Below are 21,797 nucleotides of genomic sequence, written 5' to 3' on the forward strand. Positions count from 1 at the left end.
TGATTCATTTGGGTATATTTCAGTATATTTCGTAATGTCCATTTTGATTTTATATGAAAGAAATTTTCTCACAGCTAATGCAGTTAATTAGGAAATCAAGTTAAGCTCAGTCAACACCATTTGTGGCATAATATTGATCAAATTCACTTTGATTCGTCCCTCCTTTTCTTTAAAAAAAGCGCAAATCTGTGTTCCAGTGAGGCACTCACAATGGAAGTCAATGGGGTCAATCTGTAAATGTATTTATTTTTCTCCCCTTTTCTCCCCAATTTGGAATGCCCAATTCCCAATGCACTCTAAGTCCTCGTGGTGGCGTAGTGACTTGCCTCAATCCGGGTGGTGGAGGACGAAGTCTCAGTTGCCTCCGCTTCTGAGACCGTCAATCCGCGCATCTTATCACGTGACTCGTTGTGCATGACACCGCGGAGACTCACAGCATGTGGAGGCTCATGCTACTCTCTGCGATCCACACACAACTTACCACACGCCCCATTGAGAGCGAGAACCACTAATCACGACCACGAGGAGGTTACCCCATGTGACTCTACCCTCCCTAGCAACCGGGCCAATTTGGCTGCATATGCGAGCGCTTTACTCGCATCTATCTTGGGACTTAAGAATCAATTTCAGAATCGTTCAAATGAATCTCACGATGCATCGGAAAACCAATATTTTTACCCACCCCTAAATATAAATGCACTAAAAATTCATTCTATACCAAAATATTTCTATAAACATAATATAAATAAAATGAACTCCCCCCCCCCCCCCCCCCATTATTTTGTCTATGCATGTATTTTTATGCTTATTAAAGAACCGTGTTGTGAGCTTTGCAACATGCTAACGCCAAACTCTACTTTTATCATTTGTGAGTTTCTTGTGCACTTCACACAAGGAGCACTATTTGTATGATGCAAAGAGTTGCTGCCTAAGTAGAGCACTCCAAAGTGCCCATTAATGAGGTTCCACCCCAGTTAGGATGCTGCCTTAACAGGCGGCTGCCTATGTAGGCAATACACAGCAAGGCTGCTCATAGGTTTTGGAACAGAGCCCACATCAACGCTTGCACAACATTTCACAGATATTTGAAGCAATATCACAAACACTCATCACACAGCACAAGCCCTAAACATATTGCAGCAACTTTTCATGCAAAAGCCTCCACTGAATGAATTTAATTTTGTTGTATAATGTAAATATGTTTAAAAAAAATAATAATAATTTTTAAATGTAATTGCATTTCAGTCTTGCTGAAATAATGCACACTGTGTTGTAGATCTATTCTTTGGAGAAGCTGTCAGTTGCTTTCTACTCCAACAGCATGAATCTCTCTACACACAGAGATTGCAAGTGTTTGCATCAGTTTAGTGTATCAATACAGAGGCTGCCATTAGTAAACACACTTCTCAAGATATTTAAGATATGAATGCATTGCACACTAAACAGAACAGGTTAACTTGTGAGTAAAACTTTGACAAAGACTTCATCAGGATTTCAGGAATTATTCAAATGTTCCACACATTTTTATGCATGAAATTATTCTTAGGCTGAATCATCATTTAAATAAAATAGTCATGTTCTCATATATAGGCAACATGTTTAAATGCACAAAAATAAATGTTACCTGATAATCTTTCAGACTGGGATCAGATGTGCCAAATCTCTCGCCTTCTTCAAGCCCTCCTCTTGAAATAAAGGAATTCGCAACAAAACTATCCCCTGGAAATAATTAAGCAATGCTTATGCATAAGCTAAGTAAACAATAGTAGCTATTAAAAAAAACTGCAAATGTTTTAAAAACTCACCTTCGGGATTCTCTCGACGTTTGCAAGCTGCATCCAAATGGCAAAGACATAAATCGGAGTTATTGTAATAAAATGTCTAGTAAGTAACATATGTATCGCTTTCATACACACAGGCAATATATATGTAGTCAGCATTAAATGTTAGGATTTATAGCCAATATTTTTATAGATATAGGCTTTATATATGTTTCTTTTAATATTAAGGCTATAGCCTGTTTGTGAATTATGCAATGTGGAGAAGATGCGCGACTCACCATGTTTTGAGTGCAGTTTCCCCATCGTATCACTTCTTCAGTTAAGAGAACTTCTGCATGACTCAATCATGGTTACATTGTATCCCGTTTGAAAAGGTAAATCCTTAGCGCGCGCCTAGACGAGGACGGCTTCACTTTGAATATCTAGTAAAGAAGAGCGCCGGATGACTTTAGTGCTTGAGTTTGCCGAGATGATCTCGTGTTTGCGATGTTGAAGATGTGTGAGGTGCGGAACTGTCGGTCCGGCCCCTTTCACTGCAGTGCTGCCCCCCATTGACACCTACAATACATGCAGCTGCAGTTCAGTTCAGTTGACACTGACACTAGGACACCTCAGTCACTTCTAAATTAAGTGGCATTTGTTTTTAAAGAAATAAAGCACCATTATCAGGCAAAACATTTTGATCATTTTGTCTGTGTTAATGCCAGTGGCATACATGTTGCCAAAGGTGCGTATTTTTTGGGGAATTTTGATATGTCAACCTCAGTTCCTATAATACACAAAATAGTCACACTCAGGACCTTCAGGACAAAAATGTCCCCACTGAAACCCATTAAAACTGCAATATTTGATCCCAGTGCCATTAAAGCATAAAATCATGAATTCTATGATATTATGCTTTCATTCAGATCGCCCTGGCTTCAAAACTGATATTTTTATATTTTCCACCAGATGGCGCCATTTTTCTCATGTTTAGCCTATGGAGCAAATACAAGTTTTTCCCTATTTTCTGTTTTCTGTATTATAGAGCACTGCAGGACAATTGAATAAATGATGCAGCTAAAATTGTGTGTGTGTGTGTTGGTCAGAGTGTTTTGTATGTGTGTATTGAGAAATTTGTGTGTGTGCACAAAACAACAATGTAAACAAACTTAACTTGAATATTTGGTAGTTATGATCAGGACTGATGTTGGTTAAAAAAATCTAAGTCAGTGAAAGTGGAAAATAATATTAATATATAATATTTTTATGGCAGTTTTTTGACGCCATTGGACATTTTTGTCCTCTAATGACCTCTGAGTAACTTTTTTTTAATTGACGCACAAGGGTTAAGCAATGTTCCCGTTATTATGGATAGTGCACGTTTATTTGTGAGGACAGTATTTTTATGGAGCCTGTTGCTGATTCTTTATAGTGGTGTGTCTGACAGACAACGGATCGCTTTTATAAACTGCTGCAGAAGACAAAACTGTTGTATGCCGTAAACTACTTGTTGTGCAACCACAATAATCTTCTGGAGCGACTCCAAGCACTCCAGTTACATTGAAGCACATTTTGCACCCGATAAGCGGATTTGCGTTTCTTATTATATAGCCTACCTTCTCTACATTTATTGTGTATTTAGCAGTTTTCCTTTTGTATGGGTCCATATATCCCTAAGAAACACATGTACTTAAACATTCAATTGATATGCTTTTTGCTGTTGCATAAAAAAAAAATTTGCAACTAATCGTCAAACCAGTTAACCGCGATTTTTTCTCAGATGGTAATCTAACAGTCAACATCTCACACTGCTGCATCCCTACTCTACGCAATCTTTTTAATTACCCTGAACATCAAACGCCTCATGTTATTGTGTGATATTGTTGCCCACAAGTCTATTAACTCTTTACCTAATGCATTACTATTGGCAGCTACATCAATATTCCATCGCTTGAGGCCAGAGACATGAAAACCTGTTGAGAAATTCAGCAGCATTATACTGTTTGCTTAGTTTATAGAAACTCACTGGCAGCTTCTCACTACAGAAGTGTTGTAAATGCAACAACAAAACAATGAAAAAAAAAATTCCCTTCTTCCACTGATTACATTTAAACAGCTGCATGTTTTTGGAAGAACTGTCAGGCCTGCAGACATGGCAATTATGGGTTTGTTTATCTGGTCTGAATTCACCGCCACAGCTTGACGTGTTTTAATCTCACAGAGAAATATGATATAGATACCTGCACAGTGATGGTTTGCAGGTGTTTACATGTTTGATCGGGTATCAAACGCTGATGACACACGTCAAGCAGTTCTTTGTGATTTTGGGACTCGCATAAAACAGATTCTCACTTCAAACTTTCCGATCGGCACACCAAAGCAGTCAGTAATAAATGCAAATATTGTGTCAAACAGGTTTCTAAACACCAAAGGTCAAACGTTGTGTGAAAACAACACAAGTTTGAATAAATGCATCAATTATTTAATTAAAAGGAATATTCCGGGTTAAGCTCAGTTGACAGCATTTGTGGAATAATATTGATTAACACAAACATTAATTTCGACTCATCCCTCCTTTAAAAAAAAAAAAAAGAAGCAGAAATCGAGGTTGCGGTGAGGCACTTACAATGGAAGTCAATGGGGCCAATTTTTGGATGGTTTAAATGGCAGAAATGTGAAGATTTGTTGTTTTTTTTAAGGAGGGACGAGTTGAAATATATTTTGGTTATCATCAACATTATCCCACAAATGCTGTCGATTGAGCTCAACTTGTTTTGAACCTAGAATATTCCCTAAATATCTTAGTTTGTGTTTTATAACTTAAATCCCCTCAAATTATACAAAGTTATTAAAGTTGGTTATATACTTGGTTTGAATTCAGCTTCACTATTTCTAATGAGCTTTGTTCAGACAGAGCGCAAAATCCATTTGGTCGTTTGTAGTCTGAAATTAAAATCTGATTTAAAGTCAATTAATTTCAGTCCGAACAGTCAACGTATTTTTTCTTCATTTGGGACACGACACGACATTTATTCATTCGACACTTTGTTACAGTAGCCTCGAAGCATCTGGACACCAAAAAATGTCTACATTTCATTGCGTTGGATGACATTTGTTTTATAATTTCAAACCAAACAAACTGAACTTGAAAAATGTTTTGCTTGAAAAGTGTGCCTGTGCATCTTTCCTTAAAAGAAATGACACTTGATATTTTATCTAACGCAGTGACATTCAGGCATTGTTTGTTTGTCCCGGGGTCACCACTTAAAGCGTCTAAGTACATACAGTAAATGTACATTTATAGTGACGTCTGTTTTTGTCCGCAATAGGACCATTATGCCACCTACTGGTAAAGCATGATTTAGACTAGGAGTTTCAGTTTAATTCAAAAAACAAGAATTAGAGGGTGAGAAATGTTGCTCATTTTAATCGAATGTTTTAAATATATACTTGTATATAAAAAGGTAACATACTGAAAAAAATTACAAGCGGTTACATATGCAAAGCACAACTGCTCTGGTGCATATTTCAATCTGTTTTATGTACGTGATGTGCGTACGGATCGCCTGCATTGCATGTACAATACCACAACTTCAACATATTAGCATGGAACTGAAAAACAGAACCTAAAATATAATGCTCCCAAATAGGTACAAAGTGCTAAGTCTAAACTTTCAAACTTGAAATAAAACAAGTCAACATCGTTTGTTATGGGACGTGCAAACAACAGGTGACAAAAGCGCCCATGTTTAGAGGTTGCGCGATTTCCAGGTGATGAATGAAAAAACAAGGAACATCAAGAGAACCGTTTAGATACAACAGCTGTTTTCTGTTGTCAAACACAGTTGACCAAATTGGCCTGTTCCTGTCTTTGTTTGTCCACAGCGCGATCCATAGCATTCAGAAAACTCTCGACTGTCATCGTGGAGGTCTAGAAACAGCAGAGACATTTTTACAAAACAGATGAAAACTGAACATTAATTTTCTGCCATATAAAAAGGACAAAACCTTTCCAACTTTAAATTCTCATTGGATTGATTGGATGGATCATGTCTAAAGTCTTTCTAAAATGCAGATAAACACCTGTGAGCACACATTCTACAATCATATCCAATTATTTACTTGTGAAAGTGTAAATACAGCTGCAAGTGTAAAAAACTTTGCATGCACACCGAACGTTTTGTAAAGGTGTAAATCAAGTTGCAAGCGCAAGAAAAATAGACTTTAAAAATAGACTTAGCACGACTTTCTCAAGAGTTTTGAAAGCACGAGGGGGAGCCGGGTCCACCTGCATCTTGTAACCAATCAAATTATATTTCCTCTGGCAGAACAGTATCCCTCCTCTCTTATATATTTATAAAAAATAAATATTAATACACTTTTATTGTGTGCAAAGTTTAGATGACACCATTTATTGAAATAAATATGAATCTCAATATGTTCAAATGTCTCTTTTCTATTTTTAGTATATTAATTACTTTAACTTATCATTGGCAGACACCCCCTTCTTTGCTTGCATATCGTTAAATTGCAGGTTTGCAATGTTTTCGGTCGTATTTAGGTGAAAAACAGTGGCAAAAGTGTAAGGGCAAAATAAAAAAAATAGAAAGTCGGAAGAGTACGGAGTGCATTTATTTTATGTTAATATTAAGATACAGAATAACACTTACGCAAAGCATTAAAATAGTGCCTTGCAACTTGATTTACACCTTTACAAAACATTTTATGTGCATGCAACTTTTTTATGCTTGCAATTTTAATTGCACATTCACAAATCTTTCTCTGTGCATGCAAATATTTCATGTTTGTAACTTCGTTAATGCTTTAACCAATCTTGTTCTACACATGCAAATCTATTAGGCATAAATTTATCTTCATTGATTTATTTTACACTGATTTGAAGACATGTACCTTTCCATAGAGTGCATGAGCCAGAAACGGTACTTTTCTCAATGTCCTTCCACTGAGTCCAATACTCTTCCTGTCCAGAGAAAGAGAGGAGAATCGTGAAGATAAACTTTCTCAAAGGCATTATATGATATATACGCTGAACAACCCTGAAGAGGGAAACCAAAGTAATTTAATGTATTTGTTTGAAGAAAATATAAAAAATGTCCAGGTCATATTTTACTCCAAAAAAAAAATAAATAAATAAATAAAATAAAATTTAAAAAAAAAATTAAAAAAAGGAAACTGTTTTTAGGACGTCCAAATATTTCACCAAAAAATAATCAAAAATGAATCAAATAGAAAATGAAGTCTACTCTTAAAATAATTAAAATATTTCCAATGTTTTTTCTTTATTTGTGACATTATGTCTATGACATTTAAAGCATTTATTCACACAGCATTACCATAATGTTTTCGGTGACATTTTAGTTTCAATGTTTATTGTAATTCAAAGATGATTCTCAACAATTACTGTATTACAATTATTATTTTTTTTTAATTTAAATAAACTCTACTATCAGTATAAAGGCAGAATAAATAATACATCTATGATGTATAAATCATTTACAATTAAATGCAAAAATATATTTTTCATATTACAATAATTATTACAATAATTTAGGGCTGGGAAATTTACTGCGTTCATTTCTGCGATTAATATTTTTTGTGTAACGTCTCAGAAAAAATTAACGCAATTAATGCAGTATGGACGTTCATCAAGCTGCAGACAGGTATACTTGAAGAGACTGAACGGCAGCCAGAGAAAATAATAGTTTTGAGATTTTAAACATCAGCAAATTAAACTTCAGCATTCAATATATTTTATATCTGTACGTATAGTGTCTAATAATGCATTGGCAATGTACACTTATGTTTCTCTTGCCAATAAAGTTTTATATGAATTAAATCTGTCCATTTGATCCTATTATTGAAAATAATCCACAAGAAAACAGCAGAAGATTTTGCCCAAATTATAATTATATATTTATAATTATAATTATTAATAATGTCCACTGATTTTATGGCATGTATACAAATACTTGTATCACAGATTAATACCTGTAAAAATGTGTCTAAATAACTATGCACAATTTATTTATTTTTTACATATTTAAATAATTAAAATAAATGACGACTAGACAATTTCTTGCAAGTTCTTTGAGACAAAGTATAAATATATTTATATTAATGTTTGTTGTAATATATCATTAAAATGTAACAATGCAAAAAAAAACAAAAATAGGCTACATTTCCTTTAAGCATTTTCCTTGATTTTGGAGTGAAATATCCACCCATTAATCCTAATATTGCAAAAGCAAATGGTGTTTATTCAATCTAGAGGCCTAAATGAATGAAGTTAAACAGTAACTGCAGTAATTCTCATGTAACTCAAGCACTCACTGGGAGATGTTCCTCAGGATCAAACTCAGATGAGTCACGTCGCTCTCCATGAAGTTCATGGTGGCCAGTTCTTCTAAACTCAGCAGCTGCTGTCTGGGGTAGATGATCTGACGCTGCACAGAAAGACATCAGCAGACTTTCATCTCTAATAGTAAAGAAGTCTCATAAAAAGAACCAGCTCATAAGAGTCATCTTCTTGTGAATCGGAGCACACGGGTCGTGTCGTGTTTGTTATTGTGAATAACACATATATAAACTTAAGTTGTCTATTTATAGCCATTGTATTATTTTGTGGCACTCAGTCTTTTTCTGTCAGAGTATTTTAGTACTGTGTTCCATCCAGGTTTACATCAAGGATATACTAGTTCACATAAATGATTCACCTGAGCCCCACACAGCTTAATAGGGACTTTGCCATTTTTTTAAAAAGCTGAATATTTCGTGTATTGCTGCCATTCATCACTATATTTCAATTTTAGTTAAATATAATAGGGTGTTTTCTAGTTTATTGTACATTAAGTATACATTTATGTTCAATTTAATGTTGTTGACCAATTTGTTTGTACCCTTTCAGAAATTAACCATGCATGGGTTTACTACACTAATACTGTAATATCCATAGAGTAAACATGACTGTAATAAACATGGTTAATTTTTGTATGGGAATATCATCCTTGTTGTATATCTAAAATATTTTTTCTTTAAATAGCTTCAAAGTATTTAGCTACTTTTTGTAATAGCTTGTAGTGTAGCTAACTACTTTTTTTTAAAGTAGCTTGAATGTAGTTTAACAATTTTAAGTTATGAGAAGCTTGTAGCTTGAGAAGTAGCAAAGTAGCTTCCCCAACACTGGAACACACACCTTCATGAGTTCCTCCAGACATGACAGATAGATGACGAATATGGCGTTGGCACTTGGAGGGCCGATGTACTGCTTTATATCAGCTCTGTCCACAAAGGCCAGATCGATCTTTTCTGTGACGTTGGATGTCGTGAGAATGACCACATTCGGGTGTCTGAATCAGGAAAACCAAAGGTTCATGTGAATATGAATGGAAAATGACAGCAACACACAGTAAGCCCTCAAAAACGTTAGTCAATATGAAATGCCAGTTGAAACCCATTTTAATTCCATAATCTGGTGTATTTGAGTGACACTGGACATTCAGTGAGAATAAAGTACGGCATGGCTAGATTTTATCCATCAGAAATGTATTGAATTGGGAAACGGGGGAGTTCCGTGGCAGAATAGAGCAGAGTGGTTGGAGGGGAGAAGTTTTAAAGTAAGAGAGATTGGGGGCCTGAGTAGCTCAGTGGTAAAGACGCTGGCTACCACCCCTGGAGTTCACTAGTTCGAATCCCAGGGTGTGCTGAGTGACTCCAGCCGGGTCTCCTAAGCAACCAAATTGGCCCGGTTGCTAGGGAGGGTTGAGTCACATGGGGTAACCTCCTCGTGGTCGCTATAATGTGGTTCTCGCTCTCGGTGGGGCGCGTGGTGAGATAAGCATGGATGCCGCGGTGGATGGCGTGAAGCCTCCACATGCGCTACGTCTCCATGGTAACGTGCTCAACAAGCCATGTGATAAGATGCGCGGATTGACGGTCTCAGACGCGGAGGCAACTGAGATTCGTCCTCCGCCACCTGGATTGAGGTGAGTAACCGCGCCACCACGAGGACTTAGAGCACATTGGGAATTGGACATGCCAAATTGGGAGAAAAAGGTAAGAGGGATTCATGACCTCAGCCAAAAACGAAAGTAATTTGAGAAGTGGAGAGAGTTATAACATTTTGATGAAAGATTCCAAAGACTAACATTTTTTTCATTTGGTGCACCAATGAACAGAGTACAATAAGACCAAGAACGTGTATTAAAAAAAGTAAATGGGGTCTATTTTGATTTCATGTTGACTTTGTAGATGTAAGTGGAGAGAAAAGCCCGGATCATGAGAAACTGACCGTTTGATCTGGTCGAGCTGAGTCAGGACAGAATTGACCACTCTAATGGCATCAGATGGTTCGGTTCCCGCCTGAGCGGCATTCCGTGCAGCTGTGAGACTCTCCACCTGACAAACACACCCATGATGTTCATTGAGTAAAACAATGACATAAAAGCACCATAACAGTATCCCAAAAGAAACCTATACATAAGTTCGTATGCTACATTTCATGTCTTCTGCAGTCATGTGTGCAAAACAGCCAAAAATTTAAGTCATTATTTCTTGATTATCTGTTCTCCCATGTCTGCTGAAGCTCACAAATCGTTATAATCAGAATAGTTCACCAAAAAATGAAAACTCTCTCATCATTTACTCACCCTCATGCCATCCCAGATGTGTATGACTTTCTTTCTTCTGCAGAACACAAATGAAGATTTTTATAAGAATATTTCAGCTCTGTAGGTCCATACAATGCAAGTGAAAGGTGGACAGAACTTTGAAGCGCTAAAAAGCACATAAAGGCAGCATAAAAGTAATCCATAAGACTCCAGTGGTTTAATCCATGTCTTCTGGAGCGATCCAAATGAGTTTTGGGTGAGAACAGACCAAAATGTAAGGTCTCCTTTTTCACTATAAATCATGACAGGCAGTCTCCTTGGCGATCGTGATTTCAAGCTCGATTACACATATGGCGCCTTCGAGCGCTCTGCGCATGCATCAAGCACTAGGAAGTATAGTCGAGCTTGAAATGATGATTGTGCCTAAAGACTGCACAGTGAAAAAGGAGTTATATTTTGGTCTGTTCTCACCCAAAACCAACTGGACCACTTCAGAAAACATGAATTAAACCACTTTTTGGAGCTTGCATTGTATGGGCCTACAGAGCTGAAATATCCTCCTAAAAATCTTCATTTGTGTTTAGCAGAAGAAAGAAAGTCATACACATCTGGGATGGCATGAGGGTGAGTAAATGATGAGAGAATTTTCATTTTCGGGTGAACTATCCCTTTAAAGACGTGACTGCAAACGTAGATTTAAAAGCTGTGTTGGAGGGCAAGATTATTAGTGAATAACGTCTTTAAAAAGAGACAAAGCTATGTAATTACGTCAGAAAACTTAAAATATACCGCATAAGTTGTATGGACAACCTTTATGATACTTTTATGTATTTTTAAGACTTTGCCAGCATAAATGACCATCCACTTTCATTGTATGGAAAACAGAAGCTCGGACATTTAGCAAAACATCTTGTTTTTTTTTTTTTATGAATAATTCAGGTTACAAGTATAACAAGAGGAGGGAGAGTAAATGACAAAATATACATTTAAAGCTGTTCTTTGTTATCATGGATGAATGTGATGCAACAACATAAATGACATTTTCTTTCAAGAAGAACATTAATGAATTCGGAATGCCCAATTCCCAATGCGCTCTAAGTCCTCGTGGTGACGTAGTGACTCAATCCGGGTGGCGGAGGACGAATCTCAGTTGCCTCCGCGTCTGAGACAGTCAATCCGCGCATCTTATCACGTGACTTGTTGAGCGAGTTACCGTGGAGACCTAGCGTGTGTGGAGGCTTCACGCTATTCTCCGCGACATCCACGCACAACTCACCACGTGCCCCACCGAGAGCGAGAACCACATTATAGCGACCACGAGGAGGTTACCCCATGTGACTCTACCCTCCCTAGCAACCAGGCCAATTTGGTTGCTTAGGAGACCTGGCTGAAGTCACTCAGCACGCCCTGGATTCAAACTCGTGACTCCAGGGGTGGTAGTCAGCGTCTTTACCCACTGAGCTACCCAGGCCCTCCAACATTGATGAATTAAAAAAAAAAGACAGAACCTCATCTATTAAGACGAACACCAGGGTGTCTTTATCATCAATAAGCTCTTGAATCTTCTGAAACATCTTTGTGACGAGTTTTCCACTCTGTAAAAAAAAAAAAATCTCATCAGTTAATGGAGTTATGTTGAACTTCAGAGAGCAGTTTCAGATGTGATGAATTCAGTTATACCTCTGAAAACCACTTCGAGAAGAGACTGTGACTGTTGATTTCCACAAACTGGCTGTACGGATATCTAAAGAGCATGGAAACACATGTAAACGAACGGTGACTAGATAAAGGATGTTCAAAAGCTGCCTTTTATTGTTATGAAAGATGCCACACACCTGCCAGACAGTCTGATGGAGAGTTTCTGGGCAAGTCCTTTACACAAAGATGTCTTTCCTGTGCCAGGCGGCCCTGAGGGTTTATGAGAGATACAGCAACTGTGTAAACACGCCATGAGCTGATATTCAATAAAGATTGCTGAGACTTGAAACAAGCTACAATTGCGTGGATTAAGTCTTACCATGAAGTAACACCACACGATTCCAGGCAATTAAATTGCTGTCAACGTTTTTGTCAGAGAAGAAAATTGTTGTGGATACATAATCCAAGAGCTGGAGACCAAAATGAAGGCAACATTTTGTTATAGTACGCCAACAAGCAGGGTTTGGTGGTACTCATTCTTTGGTGGTACATGTGCATGAATGTGTCTTACTTGTTCTTTGATGTCTTCCTCATAAATCAAGCTTTCCCAAATGCCATGAAGCTCAGCTACAAGACATGAAGATACTGTATTACTATTGGACTCATCTTTAGGACTATATGCATTTATAGATCGATATCTATTAGTGTAGATTTCCCTCAACATGTACTTACTGTAAGTACTGCTTTCACAATTGTCACATTGACTTTTCCACACCATCGTTTGGCTAGTACTATTTCTGGATTGTGCATTTAAATTAACAGTTTTTACAGAGCAGTCTCCCAAAAATTCATGTCCATTTTTAGTTCATCCGTAACCCAAGTTTATTTCCCGATCTAAACGGGGGAAAATTCATCTAGACTGCAGGACAGTTATTCTAGAACTAGTGACACCGTGATAAACAAAGAGGTGCATTTGATCCAAAATAATATAAACAGTTCACCCAAAAATGAAAAATCATTTATTCACCTTTCTTTTTTTTTTTCTGTGCAATGCAAATGGAAATATTTTGAAAAATCTTCACGCAGTGTTGTGAGCAAACATGACACACCAGTTTGAATATGCAGAATGGAGAATCAGGTTTGAGAGCTGCAGCAGAGGGGAATATTTTACAGAGAAGAACGACTCATATATGGATTTAGAAGATTTTAATAATGTAGCGCACAAGCTTTATGGTGCTTAAAATGTGTTTTCTGCCCTTAAAAGCTGTGTAAAGATTGTTCAAAAATTATTTGTGTTCCTCGTAAAATAACTGCATTCAAGTTTGGAACTACATGAAGGTGAGAATTTTAATTTTGGGTGAATTTTTACCTTTAAATGAGCTTGTGATTGAGATTTGCACTGGATGGGGGTGTGTCATGTATACTGACCTGCTGGGAGGAGCCAATGATTGGCAGCAGACAGCTCCTCCTCCTCCTCTAGATTGAGAGTGTTTGGACTGTCGTCATTCAGAGAGAAAATATGGACACAGAGGTTATGAGCCTTCAGATCCACAAGCTGCGTGATATAAAAACACGTATATAAAAGAGAGCTTAGACTGAATAATTACATGATGTGACATACATAATATGTAGAGACACTACACACTATAAGACACTATTTTAACTAAAGGTGCTTTAAAACAATATGTATTGTGAAAATAGACTTGTAATAAAACTGACTTACACTACCTGTGAGTTTTGGACACATCTACTTATTCTTTATAACTGCTATTTTCCAAATTTCTGAATTAATAGTGAAGTCTTAAATAGGGACTTTTATTTTGAAATGATGAAAAAACTATCGGCAACTATCGATATAGATTTTTGCCGATAACGGTAGTTCCAAAATGCAACTACTGTTATATATATGTATATATACATACACAGTGCCTTGCGAAAGTATTCACCTCCCTTGGTGTTTTTCCTGTTTTGTTGCATTACAACCTGGAATTAAAACAGATTTTTTGGGGGGTTTGTACCATTTGATTAACACAACATGCCCACCACTTTGAAGGTGCAAAGTATTTTTTATTTTGACACAAACAAAAAAACAGAAATCTTGAGTGTGCCATATTCTTTCCATTTTGTTATAATGGATTTAATGGTGCTCCGTGGGATGTACAAAGTTTGTGATATTTTTTTTTTTTTATAATCCAACCCTGATCTATCCTTCTCCACAACTTTGTCTCTGATGTGTTTGGAGAGCACCTTGGTGTTGCAGACTCAGGGGCCTTTCAGACCAGGTGTATTTATACTGACATCATGTGACAGATCATGTGACACTTTGATTGCACAATGGCTGACCATAATCAACTTACGTGACTTCTGAAGTTAATTGGTTGGACCAGATCTTATTTAGGGGTTTCATAGCAAAGGGGGTGAATGCATATGCACTCACAACTTTTCAGTTTTTTTTTTTAAACAAGGTATTTTTTTAATTCCACTTCAACAATTTGGACTATTTTGTTAGGTCTATTACATAAAATCCAAAATAAAAATCCATTTTAATTCACGGTTGTAATGCAAACATTTTTTATTTTTTTAAATATAACATTAGGTTTGTAAAGATATTCACACATAGGCACAATTTATATTTGTCTACAAAACTAATTTCAAGCATTTAAGCATAAACCACAAAAGGTATTTAAGAATATAGCTGCAAGCAGCGATTAACGGGGTTCAAGCCTTTAAAGCACTTTAATTAGTAAATCAGTAAATCAATTACATACAGGTGCATCTCAATAAATTAGAATGTCGTGGAAAAGTTCATTTATTTCAGTAATTCAACTCAAACTGTGAAACTCGTGTATTAAATAAATTCAATGCACACAGACTGAAGTAGTTTAAGTCTTTGGTTCTTTTAATTGTGATGATTTTGGCTCACATTTAACAAAAACCCACCAATTCACTATCTCAAAAAATTAGAATACATCATAAGACCAATAAAAAAACATTTTTAGTGAATTGTTGGCCTTCTGGAAAGTATGTTCATTTACTGTATATGTACTCAATACTTGCTAGGGGCTCCTTTTGCTTTAATTACTGCCTCAATTCGGCGTGGCATGGAGGTGATCAGTTTGTGGCACTGCTGAGGTGGTATGGAAGCCCAGGTTTCTTTGACAGTGGGCTTCAGCTCATCTGCATTTTGTGGTCTCTTGTTTCTCATTTTCCTCTTGACAATACCCCATAGATTCTCTATGGGATTCAGGTCTGGTGAGTTTGCTGGCCTGTCAAGCACACCAACACCATGGTCATTTAACCAACTTTTGGTGCTTTTGGCAGTGTGGGCAGGTGCCAAATCCTGCTGGAAAATGAAATCAGCATCTTTAAAAAGCTGGTCAGCAGAAGGAAGCATGAAGTGCTCCAAAATTTCTAGGTAAACGGGTGCAGTGACTTTGGTTATCAAAAAACACAATGGACCAACACCAGCAGACGACATTGCACCCCAAATCATCACAGACTGTGGAAACTTAACACTGGACTTCAAGCAACTTGGGCTATGAGCTTCTCCACCCTTCCTCCAGACTCTAGGACCTTGGTTTCCAAATGAAATTCAAAACTTGCTCTCATCTGAAAAGAGGACTTTGGAACACTGGGCAACAGTCCAGTTCTTCTTCTCCTTAGCCCAGGTAAGACGCCTCTGACGTTGTCTGTGGTTCAGGAGTGGCTTAACAAGAGGCATACGACAACTGTAGCCAAATTCCTTGACACGTCTGTGTGTGGTGACTCTTGATGCCTTGACCCCAGCCTCAGTCCATTCCTTGTGAAGTTCACCCAAATTCTTGAATCGATTTTGCTTGACAATCCCCATAAGGCTGCGGTTCTCTCGGTTGGTTGTGCTTCTTTTTCTTCCACACTTTTTCCTTCCACTCAACTTTCTGTTAACATGCTTGGATACAGCACTCTGTGAACAGCCAGCTTCTTTGGCAATGAATGTTTGTGGCTTACCCTCCTTGTGAAGGGTGTCAGTGATTGTCTTCTGGACAACTGTCAGATCAGCAGTCTTCCCCATGATTGTGTAGCCTAGTGAACCAAACTGAGAGACCATTTTGAAGGCTCAGGAAACCTTTGCAGGTGTTTTGAGTTGATTAGCTGATTGGCATGTCACCATATTCTAATTTTTTGAGATAGTGAATTGGTGGGTTTTTGTTAAATGTGAGCCAAAATCATCACAATTAAAAGAACCAAAGACTTAAACTACTTCAGTCTGTGTGCATTGAATTTATTTAATACACGAGTTTCACAATTTGAGTTGAATTACTGAAATAAATGAACTTTTCCACGACATTCTAATTTATTGAGATGCACCTGTATATGCTTGTTGTTAGATATCACCTAAAATAGTGATAAAATGTCATTATGTTCATAACCATCAAGTTATGGCTTTATAACATTCATAACTATTATAGTGCCACCTATTGTCCCATTTGCATTACATTTTGCACACATCTAAAGAATAACATGTCGTATATGTGTACAACATTTGATGATAATCGGGTTTGTCGTTTATGAGTTTTAGGGTTTTGGGTACATTTGGCCACGCCCATTTTTATTATTATTATTACCTTGTCATAGCTATGACATATAATTTTGATTATTGATCTTGGCTGTCCAAAGATTCTTCCCGTACAGGTTTTGTTGCTGCCGGGTGAAAAACCTAGGACTAGTTCGCAAAAGTAGATTTTCCAAATGATTGATGATGCTAAAACAACGATTTGATTGACAGCAATAGTTCGAGAGGCAAAGTTGTTCAGGGTGAGGAGACCTATCTAGCACTTAGTCAAGTGTGTCCAAACTTTTCTCAGGTAGTGTTGTATTAAAATATTTTAAAAGCATGTATTATAAGATATAAAGCAGAAGGTCTAGAGAGATGAGGAGAAAAAAACTTACTTTCTGACCGGTTATATCCGCTACAGTAATTGACTCCACATTTTTTGTTAGAAATTCATCGTCAAACTCCGTCCACTTGTAGCACCCTAAAATCGAACTGTGTCGATCCAGCAGTGACAACACATGCGGCCGTACGTCAGATCTTTTCACTGTGCTGTAAACATACATTCAGACCATTTCAAACACAGAGCAAATATAGTTAACAACCCAATTTACTGTTTTTCAGAGTGAAAAAAGTGTGAGAGGAGGGGGCTGATTTTTACTATCAAGAATTTAATTGGAAGAGTTTGAAGTTTACATGAAAGTTTATATACATTATCATATTCATATCTGGATGGATGTACATGAATTACATAATTATATTGTTAATGGCTTAAGTAAGTTATTATTAAAACTTACGTATTAGTATTAAGTTATAAAGTGTTACACATGTTTCATATTCTATCCAACAGATCCTTATTTGTTCTAGCTAAATCAGTATCCAATCTTAGAATATTATAAAGGCCATTAAATATGGAAGTATTTCAATGACAAGTGCCTTTGAAGAAAAATCATGCTGAATTACAATAACTAAAAAAAAACACACATTGCATTAATAGGGCTTGCATTTGAACACAAAGTACACAACACAGTAACACTTCTTGGTTAACTTGGAGTGAGTCAATTAATTCAGTCAGCTCCAACTGATTCAAGTCTTTTTGATTCACTAAAAAGAACCGGCTCAGAAGGGTCACTTCTTTGGGAATCCGATTACATTGTCGCTTGTGCTATATATTCAAAAGAACTGGCTCAAAAGAGTCATTTGTTTGGGAATCGGTCTACTGGTAGCGCTTTATGATTCCTTGTGCTGTAGATACAGTGCAGGGATCAACGTTAGCGCTTGTCCGCGATTTTTGAAGGGACAAGTGAAAGAGAATTTTACTTGCCCGACCGGACAAGCAGACTGATTAAAATGTCAACAACAACAAAAATAACCGGCTATATTTGTGATAGCCTAGGCCTGTGTCACTTATTAGGAAGTTCATATTCTTATTCTGCTGTTGAAAATAATCAAGAGCATGTCATATTATAATTCTCAAGCGACCTAGTAACAGCTGCGCCCTTTTTGATTGACAGGCGACATATGTGTTCTGAACATGTCAAATATATTTCAAAATTCCGCCAAATTGCCTGTCTTGGTGAGGTATTCATGTAAACACAGAGAGTGATGTCTAAAGTGAACATAAATGGCAGAGAATAAAGAGAATTTGTATTAAAATATCGGACCTAATAGACCTGCTGCTGTCTAGTGTGAGTGACTCCAGCCAGGTCTCCTAAGCAACCAAATTGGCCCGGTTGCTAGGGAGGGTAGAGTCACATGGGGTAACCTCCTCGTGGTCGCTATAAAGTGGTTCTCGCTCTCGGTGGGGGGTGTGGTGATTTGTGCGTGGATGTCGTGGAGAATAGCGTGAAGCCTCCACACACGCTATGTCTCCGTGGTAATGCACTCAACAAGTCACGTGATAAGATGCGCGGATTGACGGTCTCAGATGCGGAGGCAACTGAGATTCGTCCTCCGCCACCCAGATTGAGGCGAGTCACTACGCCACCATGAGGACTTAGAGCGCATTGGGAATTGGGCATTCCAAATTGGGTTGAAAAAAAAGTATTCATGTATTATAATCATATAGTGAAGACCAGTAGTAGTTTTATGTTGCATTTCATTCTGAACGTTTACTTGAAACTGCTGTTAAAAACTATTAAAACTATTAATTTTTATTGTTATTTTATTATTGACTGTTTACTAGTCTTGAATAATTACTTAAGAACTTAAAACCATTCTTTCATATTTAACATATTAGCTAGTTTTATTATTTGTTGTGGTTTTGAAGCTGGTACTGAGAATCGACAAATTTCACGACCGACTACTGAAATTTTGGTATTGTGATAATGTATAGTCTTTATTGTACATGATAGATCTTTCTGCAATAACATGATGAAAAAGTAGATCTCAATCTATAGAAGTGTGAGCACACCTGCTGTAAATGATGGCGATGGAGGCTTTTCTTTATTTGACTACCATTCATAATATAAAATAATTATCATATGACAATAGCCTCCTCCTTTACCCAGTGCAGTTCACATTTCTGTCGCAGAGAACTGAGTTGATTGCATAGGTACACTATTAGGTTGGGCAGAATTTTAGAAAAATATACACATAAACCTTGACATTTTACTTGAGCATGTAACTTCAATGTCCTTTTTTCTCTCTGGACAAGTAACTTTTTTACTCGGACAAGTGAATGACCAATTTATCTTTAGATACTGCTAATGAGCTTCACCACTGTCGGGTGTTGATGAAGCCCAAGAGCAGCAGGGTGAGGGCTTGGTCAATTGCCAGTTTTGATAAATAAATTAAACTAAATTGACAATAAACAATTAAGTAATTTTAAACAGTTTAACAAAAATGGCAAGCATTGTTAATGCATTGGGTTTATTTTTCAAGTAGTCCTATTAATGTGCTTTTTTGTTTCAAAGACATTTGTCATTAATATACTTCCATACATTAATTCATAACATACCTCTCAGATTTCACATGAACCTCTATGTGCACGTCAGGACGGATTATGCCAACCTCAGTCATGTGTTGATCAGAAATGTCCATTACTCAAAGTGCAGTTGACTCAAGTGGCAGCTCACTACAGAGTAACTTACATACAACACAAAGTCAGTTTAAAACAACCAAAAGTCAAATGTGATCCAGGTGAAGTGAAGAAATAATCAGATTTATAGGCTTGACAAATACGATCTTAGAACTGAACCCCTATACTAAAAACAATACCATGACACTATCATATGGGAGGATATGTATAGAGTTATACTTGTGCCACAATTCTGTGCGTACAAAATTATATTTTGAGTGCACAAAACATATTCTGCGTGCACAAGATTATATTTTAAGAGTGCAAAAAGGTATTTTGCACGTAGAGTGGGTAGGAGAAGAATGCAAAATTTAAGAACTCACATTAAAATAAACTTTATTCAAGCACAAAATTGATTTTCTTTTGCTCAAAATGAATTTATCTTTGTTAAAGATAAATTAAACTGAGTTCAAAAATGCAAAAAATAACTTGTGTTATATCATCTTGCACGTGCAAAATAATTTTTTTTTGCGCTCAATTTCATCTTGCGCGTGCAGAAATTTTTTTGGCACTCAAAATATCATCTTGCGCATGCAAAATTGCTCTGATAAGACTGTAATATTGGTCCTGATGTTGCGCCTATCGCAGGCTGCCACGGGTTCCGACCCAAAAGCGAATCTGGCAACCTGCACCAAGTAGTGGGGGAAACTTTCGGTCTTAGTATAAGGACCATCCATCGTGTGCACAGCTATTAAAGAAAAATGTATGTGGTGTAATATCAGGGTTTACATATGATACATTCCTGATATTCAACAGGCTATTTTGAACAATCATCTAATCTAAAGCATCGCCATTACAACTGCATTATGTCCAGCAACTTTTAACGACCAACTGAACTTGATTATCAACTAAAATTAATTTTCGTGTCATAATGCAATTTACATTTTCTGAAGAAGCTCAGCAAATGCGATCAGAGGTGAAGAGGGTTATATTTAAAATATTTAAAAGTTTTAAAATGTTCAAAAGCTCGTTTTCTGAAAGTGAACTCCGCATTGGACAAATAGTTCTGATAGTTTATAGTCTTTTCTGAGAATGTCATTCAGCCGACTTTTTTTGTCTACAGAACAGGACGGCTAATTTAAGCTTGTGTAAAGAAATGGCATATAGGTCTAAAAATATTATTTTTTTCATTTGGTAATTATTTTATTTAATGCTTTATTAATTTGGTAGGCAAATTTATTCTTTTTTAATACAGGGAATTTTGCCAGCATTTTTTTTTTTAAAAGTAAGCTAAACAATAATTTTATAGAATTAGATTTTTTTTTTTTTTTTGGGGCTAATTCCATGACTGTCATCTATTATTTTGAATGCAACTTAATAAATAAACGGATGATTACTGCAATTAAATTAATCGCAAAGAGTGGCCATTCATTTGTTCTCCTTGTACTTGTCGATGACAGGTGCATGATACGAGATATTTGTGTTGGCACTCCTGGAAGTGTCATGTTTGCAGCATCGGATATATATGCAGTTAAGATCAATCCATGATCATGTACAATAAATTTGCTTTCAAGGATGTATACCTTGTCGTCATGATTAACACAGGCTAACCATTGGGGTAAATTCTGTCATGTGACACTACATTTTACATGCAAGAGTTAAACGGAAAAATATTATGTTGTCACTTGTGAAATTTTAGCCATAATTTGCATTTCATAATAAACCTTGGATGGAAACTTAGTTTATGTTACTGTATTCTTTAAAGTAAATACTATGGTACATGAATATAGTAATCATTCGGTTCATCATCTTACCATGGTACTGTTCACACTACTTTTATTAAGGCCTATTTGGAGTGTTTCAAAGCCTGTTGAGCTGCCTACCTAGTCAGCATTTTTGGGCAATGTATGTAAGTGCGTTAAAATGTTGTCTACTAGTTAGGCAGCTCACTAGGTTTCGAAACGCATCCTTTAACGTCCTAAACATCACGCGCTATCCCGAAATCAAATCTTACACGACATAACTGTATTCAGCTGACATAATTCTACATGTATTGCGTTGATTATTATTTAAAAAAAAAATTATATGTATTAACATATAATACAAATAAGTGAATTTGTTTCATGTAACACACTCACCTCACCAATTCAGCGACTGACAAACTCGAGCTTACCGCGCAAACGGTGACGTCAGCCTGAGACTTTACTGACGTCAGCGTG

General features: G+C 36.7%; 2 protein-coding genes across 3 annotated transcripts in view; both read right to left on the reverse strand.

The window, feature by feature from the left end:
- nkd2b (NKD inhibitor of WNT signaling pathway 2b) overlaps positions 1-2,275 on the reverse strand; it is a 58,129-nt gene extending 55,854 nt beyond the window's left edge. Inside the window, exons 1-3 of the mRNA XM_051719339.1 lie at positions 2,060-2,275; positions 1,806-1,832; positions 1,625-1,719 (exon numbers count right to left, since the gene is read on the reverse strand). Of these exons, the coding sequence (XP_051575299.1) occupies positions 1,625-1,719; positions 1,806-1,832; positions 2,060-2,084 (147 nt within the window). The 5' untranslated portion in view covers positions 2,085-2,275. The remainder of the gene's footprint in view (positions 1-1,624; positions 1,720-1,805; positions 1,833-2,059) is intronic.
- Positions 2,276-4,776: 2,501 nt separating this feature from the next.
- trip13 (thyroid hormone receptor interactor 13) lies at positions 4,777-21,773 on the reverse strand. 2 transcript variants are annotated; one of them, XM_051719354.1, is made up of 14 exons: positions 21,717-21,760; positions 19,519-19,635; positions 16,958-17,111; positions 13,457-13,583; positions 12,600-12,655; positions 12,408-12,498; positions 12,226-12,298; positions 12,071-12,134; positions 11,899-11,985; positions 10,072-10,178; positions 8,977-9,130; positions 8,115-8,227; positions 6,675-6,744; positions 4,777-5,694 (listed from the first exon to the last, which is right to left on the reverse strand). In XM_051719354.1, the coding sequence occupies exons 2-14, from the start codon at positions 19,599-19,601 to the stop codon at positions 5,599-5,601; spliced, it is 1,275 nt and encodes a 424-aa protein (XP_051575314.1). In that variant the 5' UTR covers positions 19,602-19,635; positions 21,717-21,760; the 3' UTR covers positions 4,777-5,598. The 2 variants fall into 2 exon arrangements, with proteins under 2 accessions (XP_051575314.1, XP_051575313.1); XM_051719353.1 differs by having other exon boundaries at positions 4,778-5,694; positions 19,519-19,646; positions 21,717-21,773.
- Between the last annotated feature and the right edge of the window lie 24 nt (positions 21,774-21,797).

The sequence above is a fragment of the Myxocyprinus asiaticus genome, chromosome 15, assembly GCF_019703515.2.
Source record: "Myxocyprinus asiaticus isolate MX2 ecotype Aquarium Trade chromosome 15, UBuf_Myxa_2, whole genome shotgun sequence".
In the NCBI taxonomy this organism is placed as follows: domain Eukaryota; kingdom Metazoa; phylum Chordata; class Actinopteri; order Cypriniformes; family Catostomidae; genus Myxocyprinus; species Myxocyprinus asiaticus.